This window comes from Prunus mume, linkage group LG2 (assembly GCF_029339155.1).
Source record: "Prunus mume cultivar Tortuosa linkage group LG2, ASM2933915v1, whole genome shotgun sequence".
Lineage (NCBI taxonomy): Eukaryota > Viridiplantae > Streptophyta > Magnoliopsida > Rosales > Rosaceae > Prunus > Prunus mume.
This window is the reverse complement of record NC_142699.1, coordinates 23003530-23020709: the sequence shown is the minus strand read 5'-3', so window position 1 is coordinate 23020709 and position 17180 is coordinate 23003530. Positions and strand designations below refer to the sequence as shown.

Sequence of the window (17180 nt, the reverse complement as noted above, 5' to 3'; positions counted from 1 at the left end):
GGCTGGCAAGACACTCCGTGGACTCTCACAAAAAAAAAAAAGACACAAAAAACAACTTGCCTGGCGAAAAAAGGACGTGTGGATAAGACAGCACACATCCCTCGGTAAGTTTCCCAAAGGGCTCTCCTTTCTCGCTCACTCACAAAGCACACAGCGAAGAAACGAAGACTGAGCAAAATCGAAGCAAAAATGGAAGCGGGTATGTCTCTAAACGCAGTCGTTCGGCTTCCGCTGTCGAGTTCGAGGACCCATGAAGATGGTTTGGTCAGGCACTCATTGGTCTCCACGACGACGACGACGACCCAGAAGGCAGAGCAAAGGCAGGGCCGCAAACTGGTCGTTCAAGCAAAGAGCAAAAGGGGAATGATGGCTCGCCAATTTCAAGCCAAGAAGCCTCCACCTCCTGCCATGCCCAAGATTGAAGACGACGGCAACCCACGTTTCGTTGTATTCATGAGAATGGCTAATGTTTGTTATCTCTCCCCCAGTTTTTGCTTTTAATTTCCAAAGTTAATAACTTTCTTTGAGATTTTTGTTTAGCTGGAGAAAATTACAAGTTTTTCCTTGTTGAATTTTGGACAGGTTTACCTATGGTACCCACTTAGTGTTATATCAGGCGGAACCACGGCTAAAATCATGGTTGCAGCAAAAGATAATTTTCTGGGAAAATATATATATAAAGATACACTTGCTAGAAATCTTGCTGCAGTTATTTACAGGGTGAGTTTTTGTTTAATTAAGCTTAACTAGATTTCTACATACTTGTTCTTTTTTGTTAAATTTATGATTGATTGTATATAATTTGGTGTGCTTGGTCAATCTCATTATGAACAGCAGTTTGCACAATTACTCAACTGAACTGAGCAATCTGAAGTAGAGTTCATGTAACCAGAGTCAATTTGCCTAATTTTTATTTTTATTATTATTATTTTTTTTAATGTGTATAACTTGCTGAAATCTTCTAATGGTTTGTGTTATAAAATTTCTGTGTGGACATGTAAACTATATTGAGAATCCTTGTGGCAAAGATACTCATTGTTGATTAATCATGGCTTAGAGGACATATTCTGCTTTTAGTAGCCAAATGCGATTTTTATGATGGTTAAACATTTTTCGCAACCAGCCTCATATTAGCAATTGCATAATTGCTTGTTTTTAATTTAAACAGGACGAGAAGGAAATACAGAAGACAGCATTCAAGCAGTACCGAGTGTTGCGGTCAGCTACTGATTTTAGATATGGCTACAAAATTGTGGTAATCCTCTTATGACCTCTACACTAAATAAAAGTTCATTCATAGATGATTATTGTCCTTTTCTCACCATTAAAATGTATGGCAGAAGCTCAATTCTGTTATTTCAGTGTTTGAATCTTTTCTGTGCTATACGTGTAGGAAAATGGTAACATGAGAGCAGCACTTTCTACCTCGGATGTAATTGAGGTAATTATTTGTCTTTTTCATTATGCTTGCCTACACTGTTGTCTTTGTGATGAGATTATAATGCATTAAACATTCAGCTGATCACAAGCTTCAGCCCTTGAGCTGCAACTCTTCAATTCGTTTATTCTAAATTAGAAGCTATTTATGCTGGTAGCTACAGAGTTACAGTTGAATTAAAATATTCAGTTGTGAACAGATTGGTCTAAAATTGTGATGGTTCTGAACCCAATTTCAGCTTCCAACAAAAGACAAGCTCAAAACCACTTTTGACAAAGTGAAAGATTTTTTTGGGGATGCAAAGGAATCGTTCGGCAAGTTGACAACACTGAACTTATCCGAGTCTCAGGAATCAGAAGAAAAATCTGCAGAACAGGAAAAGTGAGTTATATGCACACAATACACTTGATAAGTTTTGTTTTCTCAACCGTAGTTGTCGAGGCTTTCTTGTTGGCTTCTCATTTTTCTGTTGTCAGGCAACACTCAAACCTAAAACCTCCGTCCATTACTTTACATTCCTAAAATGATTGTTGGTTCGTTTAACAGGGTAAAAGGCTGAAGGTGGCAGATAGGTTCTGTGAGATAGTGAAGCTTATTCAGCTGCGTGCACATTTCACGAAAGGTCGCGTAGGATGATTGTACACACGGTTTTGTTTATAGATCTCTCTGTCAATTAAACATGATTTTATGTTTGCCAATTACATCTGATACTAATTTAGCCTGTTCCACACTTGTATTTCTGAAAATCTCTTGAAACTGCTGAATTAAGTGCACCATGGAGCAAACATGCCCTATTAAGACATTATAGATGTAAGGGTGGTTAAGTGGGAGGTGAAAACAAGACATAAATAAGTATAGTTTTAAAAGCAACTTGACAAACTCACTACTTGTAGGTTCTTTGGAAATGTGCATGGATAGATGGCATGAAATAAAACCCTATGTTTTCCTTAAGATTATAATCAGCATCGTGTATTATAACATGGAATACATTAATGCCGGTTACCAACAAAATACATAGAATAGAAGTTAATACCAGCGACACTCTCTTATATTATATTTTCCTCTTACAAAACGATGATGACATGTTGGAGGAAACCAGACGCAGAGAGAGATGGTGTTCCATTAGAGGAAGCTTGAGACGGAAAGGAATCTTATTTTCTTGCTGTGTTTTAAAGGTGGTGTTGATCAATTCCCTTGAATTGGTGATCCATGTTGGCTGGGTGTTGGAACAAGAACAAGAGCAGACTTCTTTCTTGTGGCAAGCCCAAAAATCTCGTCAAGGTCCACATCATCTGGTCCAACTCCTTGAGGCAATGCCCAATCGAAATGATACAAGAGCCTTGCCAATGCAATCTCCACCGTTGCCAACCCAAAGCCATATCCTGGGCAGCCTCTTCTTCCTCCACCAAATGGTAGAAACCTAAAATCTTGATCAACAACATTAACGTTGCCTGCATCTTGAAACCTCTCAGGCCTAAACTCCAAGGGATTGTCCCACGACTGTGGGTCTCTTGCTATGGCATAGGCGTTGATTAGAACCCTAGTTTTTTCGGGTATTTCGTAGCCATCCAGAGTGCACTTTTCCATTGATTCTCGAGGGACAAGAAGAGGGACTGGCGGATGCAATCGCATTGTCTCTTTTATGACTGCTTTCAAGTAGTCAAAGTGTTGAAGGTGGCTCTCGTCTACTTTTCCAGTGCCGGATGCAAACTTTCGAACTTGTTCTTGTGCTTTCTTCATCAGATTTGGGTGTCTCACCAACTCTGTCATTGCCCATTCTAGGGTGGCTGATGTCGTATCGGTTCCGGCCACAAACATATCCTATTAATATTATATAGTAAATTGAGCTTAGACCCATAAAATTCATTTTAAATCACCTATAATCCTTCTATTTATTTTTTTAATTAAAATACCCAATTTTTTCAAATAATACCTGATGATTAGGGTCAAACTAAGTAAGTTACCTAATATAACTTAAAATATGATTTATTGTATTTTTTGGATTCCAAAATTATCCATATTTATAAGTTAATGTGTTATGAGGAATGTAACTAATGACACACGTTGAATTTGGAAAGATTTCTAAATGGTTGTAATGGATGTAGGAATTAATTTAGAAACTTATTTGAAATTAAATATTAAATTCAACATTAACATATTAGTAATCTATAGGTGATTAACGTTTTGGTTTATTTAATAAAAAAATTATGTTGTTTTCCTTTCATGAATTTTACGACTGGTAATTTATTTTATTATAGTTTTATGAATAATAGTTTACATTCTAATTATGTTGAAAAATAATTTGATAATCTATTTATTGTTTGTTTTTTGAAAAACATTTTTTTAAATGAACCTATTTTTTCTCTAAATAATGTACCTATTTTTTTCTCTAAATAAAGCACATATTACTTGTTTTATGAAAAATAATTTGATCATCTTTTTATTGTTTGTTTTATGAAAACATTTTTTATTATAAAGGAATCTAATTTTTCCCTCCAAATAATGTACTTATTTTTTTCAATAATAATGTACCTAGTAAAACAATTTACCTAGTATAATGAAGGGAGTTTCACTAAAAACCCAAAATGGGGGCTGAAATTATAAAAAAAAACTCAACACTCAAAACACTTTATAAACACACCGAAAATCCATCATTACACACACTCAAAACTCATTTATAAACACACCCAAAAAATATACAATTGTTGATTTTGGGGTTGATTTTGGGTTGTGTTTCTATGTTTAAATAGTGCTTGGGTTTTTTATAAATACATGTTTAGGATTGAGTTTATTTATAAATTTGTATATAATGAACCTATTTTTTCGCTAAATTTTGTATATATATATATATATATTTCTGTAAATAATGTACCTATTACTTGTTTTATAAAAAATAACTTGATAATCTATTTATTTTTTGTTTGATGATTGTTTTTTCTCTAAATAATGTACCTAATTTTTTCTCTAATACTGTATACCTAGTATAATGGGGTGATTGATATTGCCGAACCCAAAAGAAATGGGGTGATTGATAAGTCATTAATAGGGAGTTTTAATTAAAATTATGGCAGTTAATGAAATACTTGGAATAAATTATAAATAAAATATGAAATATGATGGCAACGATGTAAAAACGTAAGAATACTATGACCTCTTATATTATACTGGTCATTTAAGTTTGTAATTGGGTTTTACACATAAATTTATAAAATGATGAGTATTTATCTAGAAATAGAAATTATAGAAACCTATATTGGACAAACCGTGATCAAGAAAACATGTCCACTGCTGATATAAGCAATTGGCCCCATATTCATTTTAAGATCAAGATAGACACGAGATAGACACAACTAGTAGATCTAAGCAATTGGCTCCATATTCAATTTAAGATCAAGATAGAAACAACCAGTAGTGACATGACATCACCGACAAACAGAAATGCAACACAAAACGGTGTCGTTGGACCATAATATAGAGAGGGGATCGATATTTACCAGTACAAGAGCCTTGAGATTGTCATCAGTAATTGGCACCTCCAAGTCATCTCTTTGTCGTACTCGAAGCAGAACATCCACAAAATCTTCTCTGCTACCACCACCGCTACCACCTTCGCAGGATGTCGTTTTGTTCAAATGCTCTTGTATTATTTCATCACACACTTGTCTCAAACCCTCCAAGTTCCTCTTCAGCCTCCTCCTCAAGCCACTCACCCAGTTGACCCACTCCCACTCGGGGAAGAAATCCCCTACGCACCACCCAGCAAGCAAAGCCTGCGTCTCGCTCAAAAGCTCCACCAAACGATCTTCTGACTTTGACTTTGACTTTGACTTTGTCTCCTCCTCCTCCACTATAAACCTCTTCCCCAACGCTACTCTACACAGCACATTGTTTGCCAACGCAAACAATAACTTACTCATGTCCACTTCAGACCCAGACAGGCTGGCCAGGTGGCTCAGCAACCGGTTCACCTCCTCGTCTCGGACGAGGTGGAACGAAGTGACCCGTTTGGAGCTCAGCAACTCGGTGACACATATTTTTCTAGCTTGGCGCCAATAGGGGCCGTACGGGGAGAAGGTGACGTCGGAGCAGCCGAAGGAGAGCCACTGAGCCGCCACGAGCTGCGGTCGGCTCGCGAATACGTGATCGTGGGTTTTGAGGACGAGCTTGGCCAGGTCAGCGGAGGAGATGACCAGCGTGGGGACTCGGCCGAGTTGGAGGTGGATGATGGGGCCCAGTTTCTGGGCAAGGTGGGCGAGGGATTGGTAAGGTGGCGCCTCTGTGAGGAGGAGGTGGTGAAGGTGGCCTATAATTGGAAGGCTTGTCGGTGACGGTGGAGTACGGACGGTGGCGGACTGTGGCTGTGACGGTGACGTTATACTTTTCCTTTTCTGCAACTGCAAGCGAAGAAGGAAGAATACGAAGGGTATGAAAAGTAGAAGCGAGAGAATGAGAGAGTCCATTTTCTTCTTTTGCTTCCGGATGGAATCAATGATGTACTATAGAGATTGGGGCTTTATGTAGAAAATATTTTGGGCTGCCAAAGACAAAAACAAAAGAAAGTTTCATGAGCCCAATATCCCAAGCCCATTAGATTATAATATGGGCCCACAATTATAAGGTCCAATTGTGACAAGTCAAGGTATGTTTCTTGAATTTTCCTTATCCAGGGAAATTTTTCTCGAGTTCTCCAGAACTGTCCGACCGAATGTGTCTTCACCCTTCTGTTCGTCTTCCAGAAGTGTCCATTATCTCCTTCAAATAGTGGAAAATCCAGTCTCCCTACTCAATCAAATCAACAACTCCCTCACTTTCTGTTAGCATTTTCTTGCCTGCCAAACACAACCCAACTACTCCAATAATTTTCCAACTGATCAAGGCTCACAACTTCACTTCACTTGACCAATAAACACAAACCCCAGCTCTTGAGAGAGACACAGAAAAATGTCTCAGGCCGTATCGAATTTGAGCATTTTTCTTCCAATGTCATCTGGGAGGAGGACCAAAAATTGCCCATCCCCTGTTTTCTCAAAACCAGTTAAGAACAGCCTCAGGGCCATGGCAAGAGATGCAAGGGACAACCTTGACCACTTGCAGAGGGCCACCACCAAGCACCACCAACAACAACCGCCCCAGCCCAAAAAGAGAGTCGCCCCGGCGCCACCTGTAGGTAAATTAATCACCCACTTATCCAAATTTGAAAATCCCTCGTTAAAGTTAGAAACTTTAATATGATAAATAAACAAAAACCTTTGAATTTTTGCAGGGTTGTGGGACCGGTTTCCGACGGCAAGGACAGTGCAGCAGATGATGGAGACCATGGAGAGGATGATGGACGACCCGTTGGCCTATTCGGGCGGGTCGGGTTGGGCATCCCCATTGCCGACGGAGACAGGCGGCTACAGCAGGGGGAGGACCCCCTGGGAGATCAAAGAAGGTGAGGCTGATTACAAGATGAGATTTGACATGCCTGGGATGACCAAAGAGGACGTCAAGGTGTGGGTTGAGGAGAAAATGCTGGTTGTGAAGGCAGAGAAGGTGACCAAGAAGAAGGAAAATGGGGTGCAAGAAGAAGAAGATAATGGCGATGATGAGTGGTCTGCTAAGAGCTATGGGAGGTACAGCAGTAGAATTGCTTTGCCTGAGAATATTCAGTTTGAGAAGATTAAGGCTGAGGTTAAAGATGGGGTCTTGTATATTACTATTCCTAAGGCTAGCAGTAGTTCTAAGATTTTGGACATTCATGTAGGGTGATGGCTATAGATTTAGTGATGGAGAGCAGAGGATTTTGGCTTCTTTCTCCTTTTCTTTGTTCAATTTGAATTTTGGTTTCTGAGTATTAATGTCATTACCTATAGTGGGAATTAGCTGACTATTAAGAAGACTTCAAAACAAATTTCATAAAATTTCCACGAAAAAAAGAAGCCCTAAACTTATTTAATTGATAACAATAATTGTACCTAATTAATTTCTTTCATTTTAATCGCATATAAATTATTGAGATGGGCGTCTAGCAAAATGTAATTTTAAAAGTAAAATAAAAAACTTTGTAAGTTGGGCGATTAGATAGATATCTAAAAAATACAATTATAAAAATAAATATTAACTTTATAAGTCGTGCATGATATCTGTTTAAAATAAAAATAAAAACTGTGTTCATGAAATCAATTTTATTCCTCTTTTTTATATCCCTCTAAACAAAATTTATCAAATAAAATTATTCATATTTTTCGCATCCCTCTAAATTATGGTACATATTTTTCGTATGTTGTTACTTTTGGTCTTCAAAATAGTGAATATGTGTTTTTTTTTTTTGTTTTCCTATTGTGCGACTTACAAAGTTTTTTTTATTAATTATTTTTACAATTGTATTTCTTTAGACGTCTGTTTTAATAGTTTTATAATTTAATCGCACGTGTTTGATTAATGGGTTTCTTAAAAAAAAAAATCTTTATTTTCCATATTTTTTTAGATGTTTGTCTCAACAGTTTATGTGTGACAAAAAAAAAAAAAAACTAAAATAATGAGACAGGCATCTAGAAAAATACAATTATAAAAAAAATAAAAGATAAAGTGTTTTAAGTAGCGTATGACGTGAAAAAGTAAAGAAAAACTTTGGTAAGTCGCAAAACTTTGTTTAGTCGCAAAACTTTGGTAAGTCGCACGCTACTAAAAAAGAGCTCTTACATTGCGCATATGTGCATACGAAGAGACTAATTTAGTTAGAATTATTAAAGTATATACTTGACGCGTTGTTTCAATCTTCGTACTCTTTACAAAGTTCTCTTTTCTCTTTGACACATGTTTAAAAACTTTTTCTTTTATTCCATGTATTAAATGTTGGTACTGTGTTTTTGCTTTTGTTTTTCCTTGAGTACGGGATCAACAGGTCTTAGGTTAATAGACAATGAATTTTGCCATTATTTATTCTCTATTATGTTTTAATTTTTTTAATTCAATCTTCAGGTTATGTTTGCATTGCTCATGATGAATGGCGCAAAATAAGACATCAAATTATATATTGCCTAATATTCTTTTTTGTGAATGAAATATTTCAAACATTACAAAAAAAAAAAAAAAGTAGTAATAGTCACCATTATTTAGTGACATTTGATGGGGTGACTGAAGGCATCAAATGTCACCAAATAATGATGAATGTTGTCACTTCTTTTCTACTTTTTTTTTGTAGTAAAAATTTAAGAAAATGCCATCCCTTACATTCATGAAGTGTTCAAATATGAACAATGGGTTCACACCAAAGTAACTGTTGAAAAAAAATGACAACTAAGTCATGTCAATATCATCATGGGATTGCTATACTTTTGCTGCTTGCAGTTGTTTGCATTAGTATTGGAAATTTCCTGCATTACAAATTTACATTAATTGCATCAGTCTTATAAGCCGATAACATATTGTAATGCAACATTACTCGGTAAATTGGTACAAACACCATAATGCCATTACGTTATATAGTTAGCATAAGCAAGCAAGAGGAAATTTTTTTGAAGAAAGAGGCTATCAAGCAACCTGCCCGCAGTGGTGGATCTACATTGGGGCAAAGGGGGTCAATTAACCCTGCAAACTAGAAATCATGGATTGGGGAAAAGAAATGTGACCCTTGCAATTGCTGCTTCTTTTTCTTTAAAACGGTAGGCCTTGCTTGATTTGCAGACTGCGGCTACCTCGTTGCAAAAGAGCTGTGTTAGGTCTACCCATAAAAAACATATGAATACTACGAATTGAGGAATAGAAATTGTTAGCAAGTCCTTACTTAGTTAGGATTTTGGTTCCTTATTATGTTAGGATTTTGGTTATTCACCAATTTATCTAGTCCTATTATAATTGACATTTATTTCCTATTGTAATTTAGATTTATTTCTTATTTTATTTATGGTTAACATATCTTTGTACTTGTATAAATACATCTGTATTGGAGAAGAATAATAATATGAGAATATGAGCATATCTGAATATTTTTCCCTACTTTGTTTGACTTGGTATCAGAGTCAGGTTCCTAACCTATGATAACCTCTACCAAATTGAGAGTCGTTGGCACTACTCATTCCTAACCCATCATGGATCTTCATCTTGTATAGTCATCTTCTTTTGTTCAATCCTCTCATATGTATAGTCACCATCTTTTGTTCATCATCTCATATGTGTTTTCACCGTACCTAGCCTTCACATGCTTTTTTGCTACTGTTCCAAAATTTTTATTTTTCATCTTTGTATGCCAGATGGTCTTTCTTGATGCCTCAACTTCTCTATCTTTGAAACTTCATAACAAGTCTCTTTACTTCGTGAGCCTCGTCACCTCTCACCGAGCCGTTGCTTTCCTCCTCGAGCCTCGTCACCGCTCGCCGGGCTTTTCCTTTGACTGTTCTGCTGGTCTTTGTCTTCTTCAGCTGCTCTCTTGAGTTGCCTTTCCGCTTCTCAGTTTTGAGCACCTTTTCTCTATTTCTCTCTTTTATTTATGTTTATCCCTTTTGTTTGTCTATGCCCAATGACGGGTTTTTATTGTGCTCTTTTCCCACGCCATTGCTCCATCTCTGTCACTCTATCCTTTCTCGTTGGGTGCTTATTATTTATTTTTCTATCTCCTTCCCTTTTACCCTTATGCTTATTTCTTTCTACCGTTGGCCTTTTTCCAATATTCATCCATTTCTGCCTGTCTATTTCCTCACAGACACCTTCCTTTGTCATTATTTTCCTTCAATCACAGCACTATTCTCTCCTTTTTTTCGGTTCTAGCACCTCACTTTCTTCCACTAGTTTCTTTTTAAAAATTGTCACATGCAATTTCCCATGCTTTACTTTTTAATATCTTTAGTTTCTTCCTCTTTGATCTACCGATGTGGTTTCCCCTGCTATGCAGCCGAACTCTTTTCACATCCTCTCTATTTCTCATCTTTCTTTTACCAACCTTTTCCATTTTGTTGTTCTCTCACTGCATTATCTCTCGCTTTCACAGCTCCCTTATATAATATTGCTTCCTTTTGATGGGCACTCTATCTATTCCTATTCCACACATGAAGGGTTTCATTTTTTCGGTGTCCTTTGCTCTAATTCCCGTTTGAGCACCTTATCTTTGTCTTTATCTCTGTTCATGATTTGCTGGGTTTTCTCCTTTATTATTCTCCTTTTTTGAAGTTTCTTCTTCATGGGACAGTCGTATGCTACCACCTTCCCCTCTTGCATTTGTTTCTACGAGACTGGCATGTTTGAGTCTCTTTACTATTATTTCAATTTCTCTTCTTCCAAATCTCGACCCTGTACCAATGTGGGATTTGATGGGGAGATAGATGCAACTTTATATGGGTGCTGCAACTTTATTTTTCGGTGTTGCTTTCTCCAAATTTCGACTCTCATACATCGTCGGATTTTAGGGGGAGTGACACCATTGCTCATCTATTCTTGTTTGGGTTTGCCATTCAACATTGGAATCAAGCGCCCAAAAGTCAAAAAAGCCCATGCCAAAATATGGGTTGCCACCAGCATGCTCCCTACGTTTTTGGGCCAAGCTCTACACGCCAGCCCACTTCTCACGAAAGCCCAGGAATAGGAAAAACAGAAGACTGGGCCTTGACTCCAAAAGAAAAGTCCAAATCTGCGTCAAAGGCCCATGTCTTTTACTAAGTGGCAGAGTTGTAAAAAATGCCAAATTAAATGACGGTTGCAACTAAGCAGATCGATGAAAGAAGAATTGAATTAGGCCCAGTCTCTAAAAACCTACCATTTCTCTCAAAAAGCCCAAAAACAAGTCAGTAGATTTTTCTGGAAAAAACTATTATTAAGGAAGTCCACGTGACTACCTGACTTTGAAGAGTCAACAATTTAACCTGACTCTGAAGAGTCAACAATTTCAACTAGTCACAAAGGAATTTGACAGGGAATTAATGAAGGTACTCTTACAAGATGATTTCTCCAGTCTTTCACAGACAGAGAAAATATCAAAATCCTTTTCTATATGCAGGAAAATTCGGCAGGCATCATTCCTAAGGGATAAGCAAACTACATTTTTCTAAAGAGATAAGTAGGGTGTAAGGAGTTGTTCATTTGGAAGATCAAATTAACCATTACAACAGTTTTGAACTCTTGCAAGAAGCATTTAAAGATTAAAGAAATGATTAGGTTTTCTTTCAAAGAAAAACAGGGAAGTAATTGCCTTTGAACTGAGTGTTGATGGTTTACCTGTCAGAACAGATAACTTCCCTTTTCTTTGACATTTAAAAATAAAAGATCTTGTTTTTTAGAAAATCTGCCTCCCATTTTTAAGATTAAAGAAACCCACTCTAGCATTTTCTATAAATATAAGAGGAGGTGAACAGATCAAGAGCACAGCCAAAAAAATCAATCAAAGACAAAACTCAAAATGATCACTTGATCTCAAAAGCCTTCAAACAAACTGAAGCAACCAAAAGCTCATTAAGCCACAAGAAAGAAGCCAGCTACAATTCAAAATCTCCAATTTCAGTTCAAACTTAGAGAAATAAGTCATTCAAAACGAGATTCCTCTCATTACAAATTTGGTTCAGCATAAGTCAAGCTAGGCAGAGTTTGAGTTTTTACAAATATGAAAACCTCAATAAATTTATGGAGAGCCCTGATCAAGCAGAACAAGTACCACAAGTGCAATTCTAATTCAGTAATCATCAAGTCCATCCACTTCGCTCCTTCTAGACTGAAGAGGTCCCAATTCTGCCCGTTCAAAAAGCCTTCCAGGGCTTGAAATATATTAAAGCTCGCCAAACTCGAACGTTGGTATCGATTTACGCTTGAAACTTACAATGGAAGTTGCTGATAGACCACCCACAGATGCATATCCAAATTCCAGCCTTGATCTAAAGTATCTATCTAGGCAGAAATGGAAGTCCAACCTTCTTTTTGTCTTCCTAGAGTTGGTTTTTCCTTTTTGAGTTTTGTAAAAGGTAATTCTGCCTGAAAATGCAGTTTACTTTCTTATCATTTACTCTGGCCAGAACTACCAATCTTGTACTGTGAAAAATTGTGAAGTCCTCACCAATCTGAGGCAAGAAAAGAACTTACTTGGGAGATATTCCTCACTCAAATTCACAATCGTTTGTTTAGAAATCAATAACTTAGGGCGCAAGTTATATATTTTTAAGAAGTCTGCTAGAATTTCTCATTGCTAGCAGTGGTAAGCCTGCACACTAAAGAAAGTTGACTTGTTGACCACTCAATGGTTTTCAAGGCAATAAGGCACTTTACCCTACCATCACATGAACAAACATAAAACGAGTGAACAATTCTGCTGCAATTAAGCTACTTATCTGCCATGGCTGATTCTTCTACATCTGAGTGTTAGTCAGCTTTTGTTTCTTAAGTGCCACTTTTCTTATGGTTCTGACAACCCCTTTTCTTCAGGGAGAGAGGGAGAGTGAAGTGAAGTTGTCTCTGCAATAATGGAAGTATTTGTGATTGTTATTTCTACTGACTACTATGTCATTTGCTGGTGCCGTTGCTCATACCCATTAGGTATTTTGCTGGGGACAATGTTATTGCTCCTGCCTTGTTTCTATTCTGGTGCCAGTGCCTTGTTTTGCTGTTGTTGGTACCAGTATTGTTGCTCCTGCCTATTATGGTGCCAGTATTGTTGCTCATGCCTTTGCTATTGACTTTCTTTGCCTTACCTTACCTTATTTTTTCGAGGTTTGGCTTTACCTTGCCTTACCTTATTTTTTAAGGTTTGGTTTCTGCCTTATCTACGCCATGCTTACAGGGTTTCGTGTTCGCCTTACCCTCACTGTGCTCACGGTTTCTGTGTTATGCATTATCTATGTCGTGCTCACAGGGTTTCTGTGTTCTGCCTTATCTATTACCGTGCTCATAGGGTTTCTGTGTTCTGCTATGTGCCCTATTTTTTAGGGTTTACTCTTGTGTTCCCGCTGTGAACTTTGCTTTAGTTTGTCACTTGTTTTACTCGTGGTTGACAAAAAGACCTTCTCTACAATTGGTGCGTCTCAAGTATGGTGTTCTATGGCTCGCTTGTCAAGTTGGGCGTGTGAAATATCTTTGCCCCAACTTGAGGGGGAGTATTGACGAGTCCTTACTTAGTTAGGATTTGGTTCCTTACTATGTTAGAATTTTGGTTACTTACCCATTTATCTAGTACTATTATAATTGAGATTTATTTCCTATTGTAATTTAGATATATTTCTTATTTTATTTAGGGTTAACACATCTTTGTACTTGTATAAATACCTCAATATTGGAGAATAATAATAATATGAGAATATGAGCATATCTGAATATTTTCCCCTACTTTGTTTGACTGAAACATCTTTAAGAAGTGAGAGATGCACCTACTTTATAGTTGTCAATATTTGATGGCAATCTGTTAAAAATTATTGCATGTTCTCTTCTTCCGTACAAAGTGTAAGTTTCAAAAACACAACAAATCAAAAACCAAAAGCAAACCGAAATGTATATAATTTACACCTTAGTCTTTCAATTGCTTTTGTCAATGGATATGTGCTCAATTGCCTTTTGGAGGTTCTTGATGAATTCTTCAGCTTCAAACCACTATCACTTGCTGCAAAACCATAAAAAGGAAATCATTATATGCAAGAGAAAACAAAGAGAAATTAAATCAAATGAATGAAGGGTTAATCGTTTTATTAGTCCCTGAACTTAGACCCGATTTGTATTTAAGTCCCTCAATTTCCAAAATGGTTCCAGTGGTCCTTTAACTTCAGTTTCCTTAGAACAAATGACCCTGCCGTCAATTTTGTTAACTTTTCAATTAAATGCAGGAGCAAAATGGTATTTTTGTATCAAAATTGATTAAAATATGAATAAAAAATTAAAAAAACTAAAAAATTAAAATTAAACTCTCTCCCCTCTTATCCCGATTTCTACTCCCCCCCAAACTTTATTATTATTATTTTTTTTGGTTTTTTATTTGATTTTCTTTTATTTTTATTTTAAAGATATGATTTTTTATTAATATCATTTTACTTTTGCATTTAACAGAAAAAGTTAACAAAATTGACGGCATGATCATTTGTCCTAACGAAAGTGAAGTTAAAAGACCATGAGAACCATTTTGAAAATTGAGGGACTCAAATGCAAATCGGGTCTAAATTCAGGAACTAATGAAACGATAAATCCAATGAATGAAAGCCATATCATAATTCTATCCATAGTATTTGCACTAACTATCTACTTCCTGCATGTATGTGAGATAGGTTTTTAAACTATCAAACCGATGTCATGGGTTGGTCTTCTTAATTCCACACCCAATAACATGTTGTCTAAAACTCAAACAAATTAATGTAACACTCGAAAAGAAAAAATACCACTCAACATTCCAAAATTCACCTATGAATAGCACATACTTGAATGAAGTATGAGCAATTTCTACGAATTTATAGGGTTTTCTTTTTCTCAACTTCTTGACACCAAATCAAAACCCCCTACTCAACATGCGCATACACAAAAATAGCGCATTAACTGATAGCGTAAATCACTACTTCTTAATCATATTTGTATTTTTTTCATTGTTCGCATACTGAATGCTTATCCTTACAAATTTATTGTATGACAGCTTCAAGCAATATCAAGGACCAAGGAAAGAAGTTCAAGAATGAGGCAGAGTGTCGTTCAACTGCCAATTTCAAGGGGTAAGTATTGGGTTGTTCAATTTGTGAGAATACAATTTTAGGTCAGTAATTTCCTCTTTCTATTTCTGTCTTTCTCTCCACAAAGTCGAAGAAGAGGGCTTTGGCATTTAATTTTTAAGCTTCCTCTCCACAAAACACCCTTTCGTAATTCCCCTTATTATTTTTGTGGTGTTTCTAACTGGAATGCGGATGCAGTGTTGGTTTTCATTTATGTTGAAATCCCTAACAGCAAATAACTACTACGAATTTTTCTCTTTGTTTGTATATTGGTTTTTGATGATATTTAGGGGTGGTTTGCTTATTTTTTATGTTTATATTATTGTAGTTGTACTTTCTGCATAGTTAGCCAATGGATAGGTGCAATGCATATCAAGAAATTTGTTTTTCTACGTATTGTTGGTTCAAGATGTAGAATTTGGTTTTTGCATATTATTTGGTTTTTACCTTTCTATGACATTTGGGTGTTTAGTTGCTAAGAATTATAACATTGATGCATTTCAAATTTTGATGCATAGACTAAAACCCAGAGTGAAGTTCACATAGCACACAAGCACACTTCACCGGATTCTCTACCTATAGTGTCTTATTTGGTTTTTCTTTTACATGTCGGTTTATTTACGATCTCCTATCTTGCTGTTTTTTGTTGTTGTATCTTTCAGTAAAAGATTGATGTCTTTTTTTGTATTTCTTTTCTGTTAGGAATAAGATTATGTTTTGATTTTTTGTTTTTTTTCTTCTTTTCTCAAGGAATACTTTTGGTAGAGGAATTAAAAGCTTCATGAGGATCATGTGCTTGGACTGCAATATAGTCTCATCCAATTTTTGTTGCTATTCTTATGATGTGTTTTTTCTTGGTGCTGGTATAATTAAAAACCATTTGTGATCAGATAAAGGAGGTTGCGTTCAAACTCAGAAAAAGAGAAGATTTAAATTCGTATAGGAGGGATAGTGTTCAAGCTATTTACCAGGTTATTATTTCATATCCTATCTCTTTTTTGTCATGACACGTGCTCTTCCAAGTTTTAAATTGTTTGTTAGGATTTCTGAATTTCGGTGTTTGATTTCTGAATTTTAATCTTCTCTATTTTGGCTAATTTTGTCTTGATTTCTCTGTCTCTTTCATTCTTATGTTTCATTTTGTCAAGTAAACATTTTCTCTATGATTTTCTTATGTTTCATTTCAGAATTTTAACTATGTTTATATAAAGATGTTGATACTTTCTTATATTCATTCATGTGACAACAAAGGAAGATCACATTTATTACAGTACAACATGAAGGGAAGGCTCATAATTTGTGCGTGTATTTACTCCTAGAGCTCAGGCATGCAACCAACAATATCAGTAGACTACTTAAGATTGGAGAAGATGGATTTGGGAATGATTGCTTATAAAAGTTCAATGAAGCCTTGTTGGTGATCCAATTGCTATCGCCAAGAATGCTTAACAATGATTGCTTACAGGTATATATGGGGTTTAAGCATTTTCCCATTAATTGAATTGTTAAACAATGCCCTCAAGAGTTTTTTTCCTTCTTTTTTCCCATTATTAGTATACGTGCTTCACACACTTTTGTTGATTTATTCTCCTTCAATATATAAGCTCATAGTTAAACTGTTGTATGAAATATTGTTAATTGGGTAGTGAGCCTTCTGGCCCTTATCTCTTGACATTTCTGTTTAGTCTCTTTCTATGAAAACTTTTTTATTTTCTTTTAAAGTGAATTTGATGCTATTCAGTGGAACATTTCTTATGATTTTTTTATTTGAGTATGTGTATATATTGCAAAAGAGAATGCCTAGAGTAAGTGATTTCTCTTAGCATATTTTTTGTACAAACCTATTTTCCATAGTTAGTCTAGTTTATCTTGGTAACCAAAACTGCTATTGGATACTCACTTTAAATGTGGCATGCTTCTAGGGGTGAACACTGGTCGGGTCGGGTATAGGCCCAAACCGTTTACCAAACTGAGTCATGTTGGCAGGCCCAAATGGTAAACTGCACACCTCTTTGTTAGGCCCAATTTTGAGTGAATTCAAAACCTGAATTAGGCGGGTTGGGTTGGATCGATTTAGGTTTCTATCGAGGCCCAAAAAGAGCAAA

General features: G+C 36.2%; 3 protein-coding genes across 5 annotated transcripts; 2 read left to right on the top strand and 1 right to left on the bottom strand.

The window, feature by feature from the left end:
* The first annotated feature begins 79 nt into the window (after positions 1-79).
* On the top strand, positions 80-2184 carry LOC103321904 (multidrug resistance protein). Of its 3 annotated transcripts, XM_008223758.2 has the most exons (6): positions 82-468; positions 583-720; positions 1169-1255; positions 1394-1441; positions 1677-1819; positions 1985-2184. In XM_008223758.2, exons 1-6 carry the CDS (start codon positions 190-192, stop codon positions 1995-1997), a joined length of 708 nt encoding a protein of 235 aa, XP_008221980.1. In that variant the 5' UTR covers positions 82-189; the 3' UTR covers positions 1998-2184. The 3 variants fall into 3 exon arrangements, with proteins under 3 accessions (XP_088902953.1, XP_088902952.1, XP_008221980.1); XM_089046827.1 differs by lacking the exon at positions 1985-2184 and having other exon boundaries at positions 80-468; positions 1638-1777; XM_089046826.1 differs by lacking the exon at positions 1985-2184 and having other exon boundaries at positions 81-468; positions 1677-1823.
* Positions 2185-2359: 175 nt separating this feature from the next.
* On the bottom strand, positions 2360-5931 carry LOC103321903 (tryptamine 5-hydroxylase-like). Its single transcript, XM_089046825.1, is given in 3 exon segments — positions 2360-2658; positions 2660-3259; positions 4933-5931. Coding segments are annotated over 3 exon segments (1617 nt in total). The 5' UTR covers positions 5899-5931; the 3' UTR covers positions 2360-2607.
* An 11-nt stretch (positions 5932-5942) lies between these two features.
* On the top strand, positions 5943-7274 carry LOC103321902 (small heat shock protein, chloroplastic-like). Its single transcript, XM_008223757.3, has 2 exons — positions 5943-6605; positions 6702-7274. The coding sequence occupies exons 1-2, from the start codon at positions 6380-6382 to the stop codon at positions 7187-7189; spliced, it is 714 nt and encodes a 237-aa protein (XP_008221979.2). The 5' UTR covers positions 5943-6379; the 3' UTR covers positions 7190-7274.
* The last annotated feature ends 9906 nt before the right edge of the window (positions 7275-17180 follow it).

Excerpts from the sequence above, each read along its gene's own strand:
- LOC103321904 (XM_008223758.2), top strand. The coding sequence starts at position 190 with ATGGAAGCGGGTATGTCTCTAAACGCAGTCGTTCGGCTTCCGCTGTCG. Across the intron at positions 721-1,168 it reads TTGCTGCAGTTATTTACAGG|GACGAGAAGGAAATACAGAA; the intron begins GTGAGTTTTTGT and ends TAATTTAAACAG. Across the intron at positions 1,256-1,393 it reads GATATGGCTACAAAATTGTG|GAAAATGGTAACATGAGAGC; the intron begins GTAATCCTCTTA and ends CTATACGTGTAG.
- LOC103321902 (XM_008223757.3), top strand. The coding sequence starts at position 6,380 with ATGTCTCAGGCCGTATCGAATTTGAGCATTTTTCTTCCAATGTCATCT. Across the intron at positions 6,606-6,701 it reads CGCCCCGGCGCCACCTGTAG|GGTTGTGGGACCGGTTTCCG; the intron begins GTAAATTAATCA and ends GAATTTTTGCAG.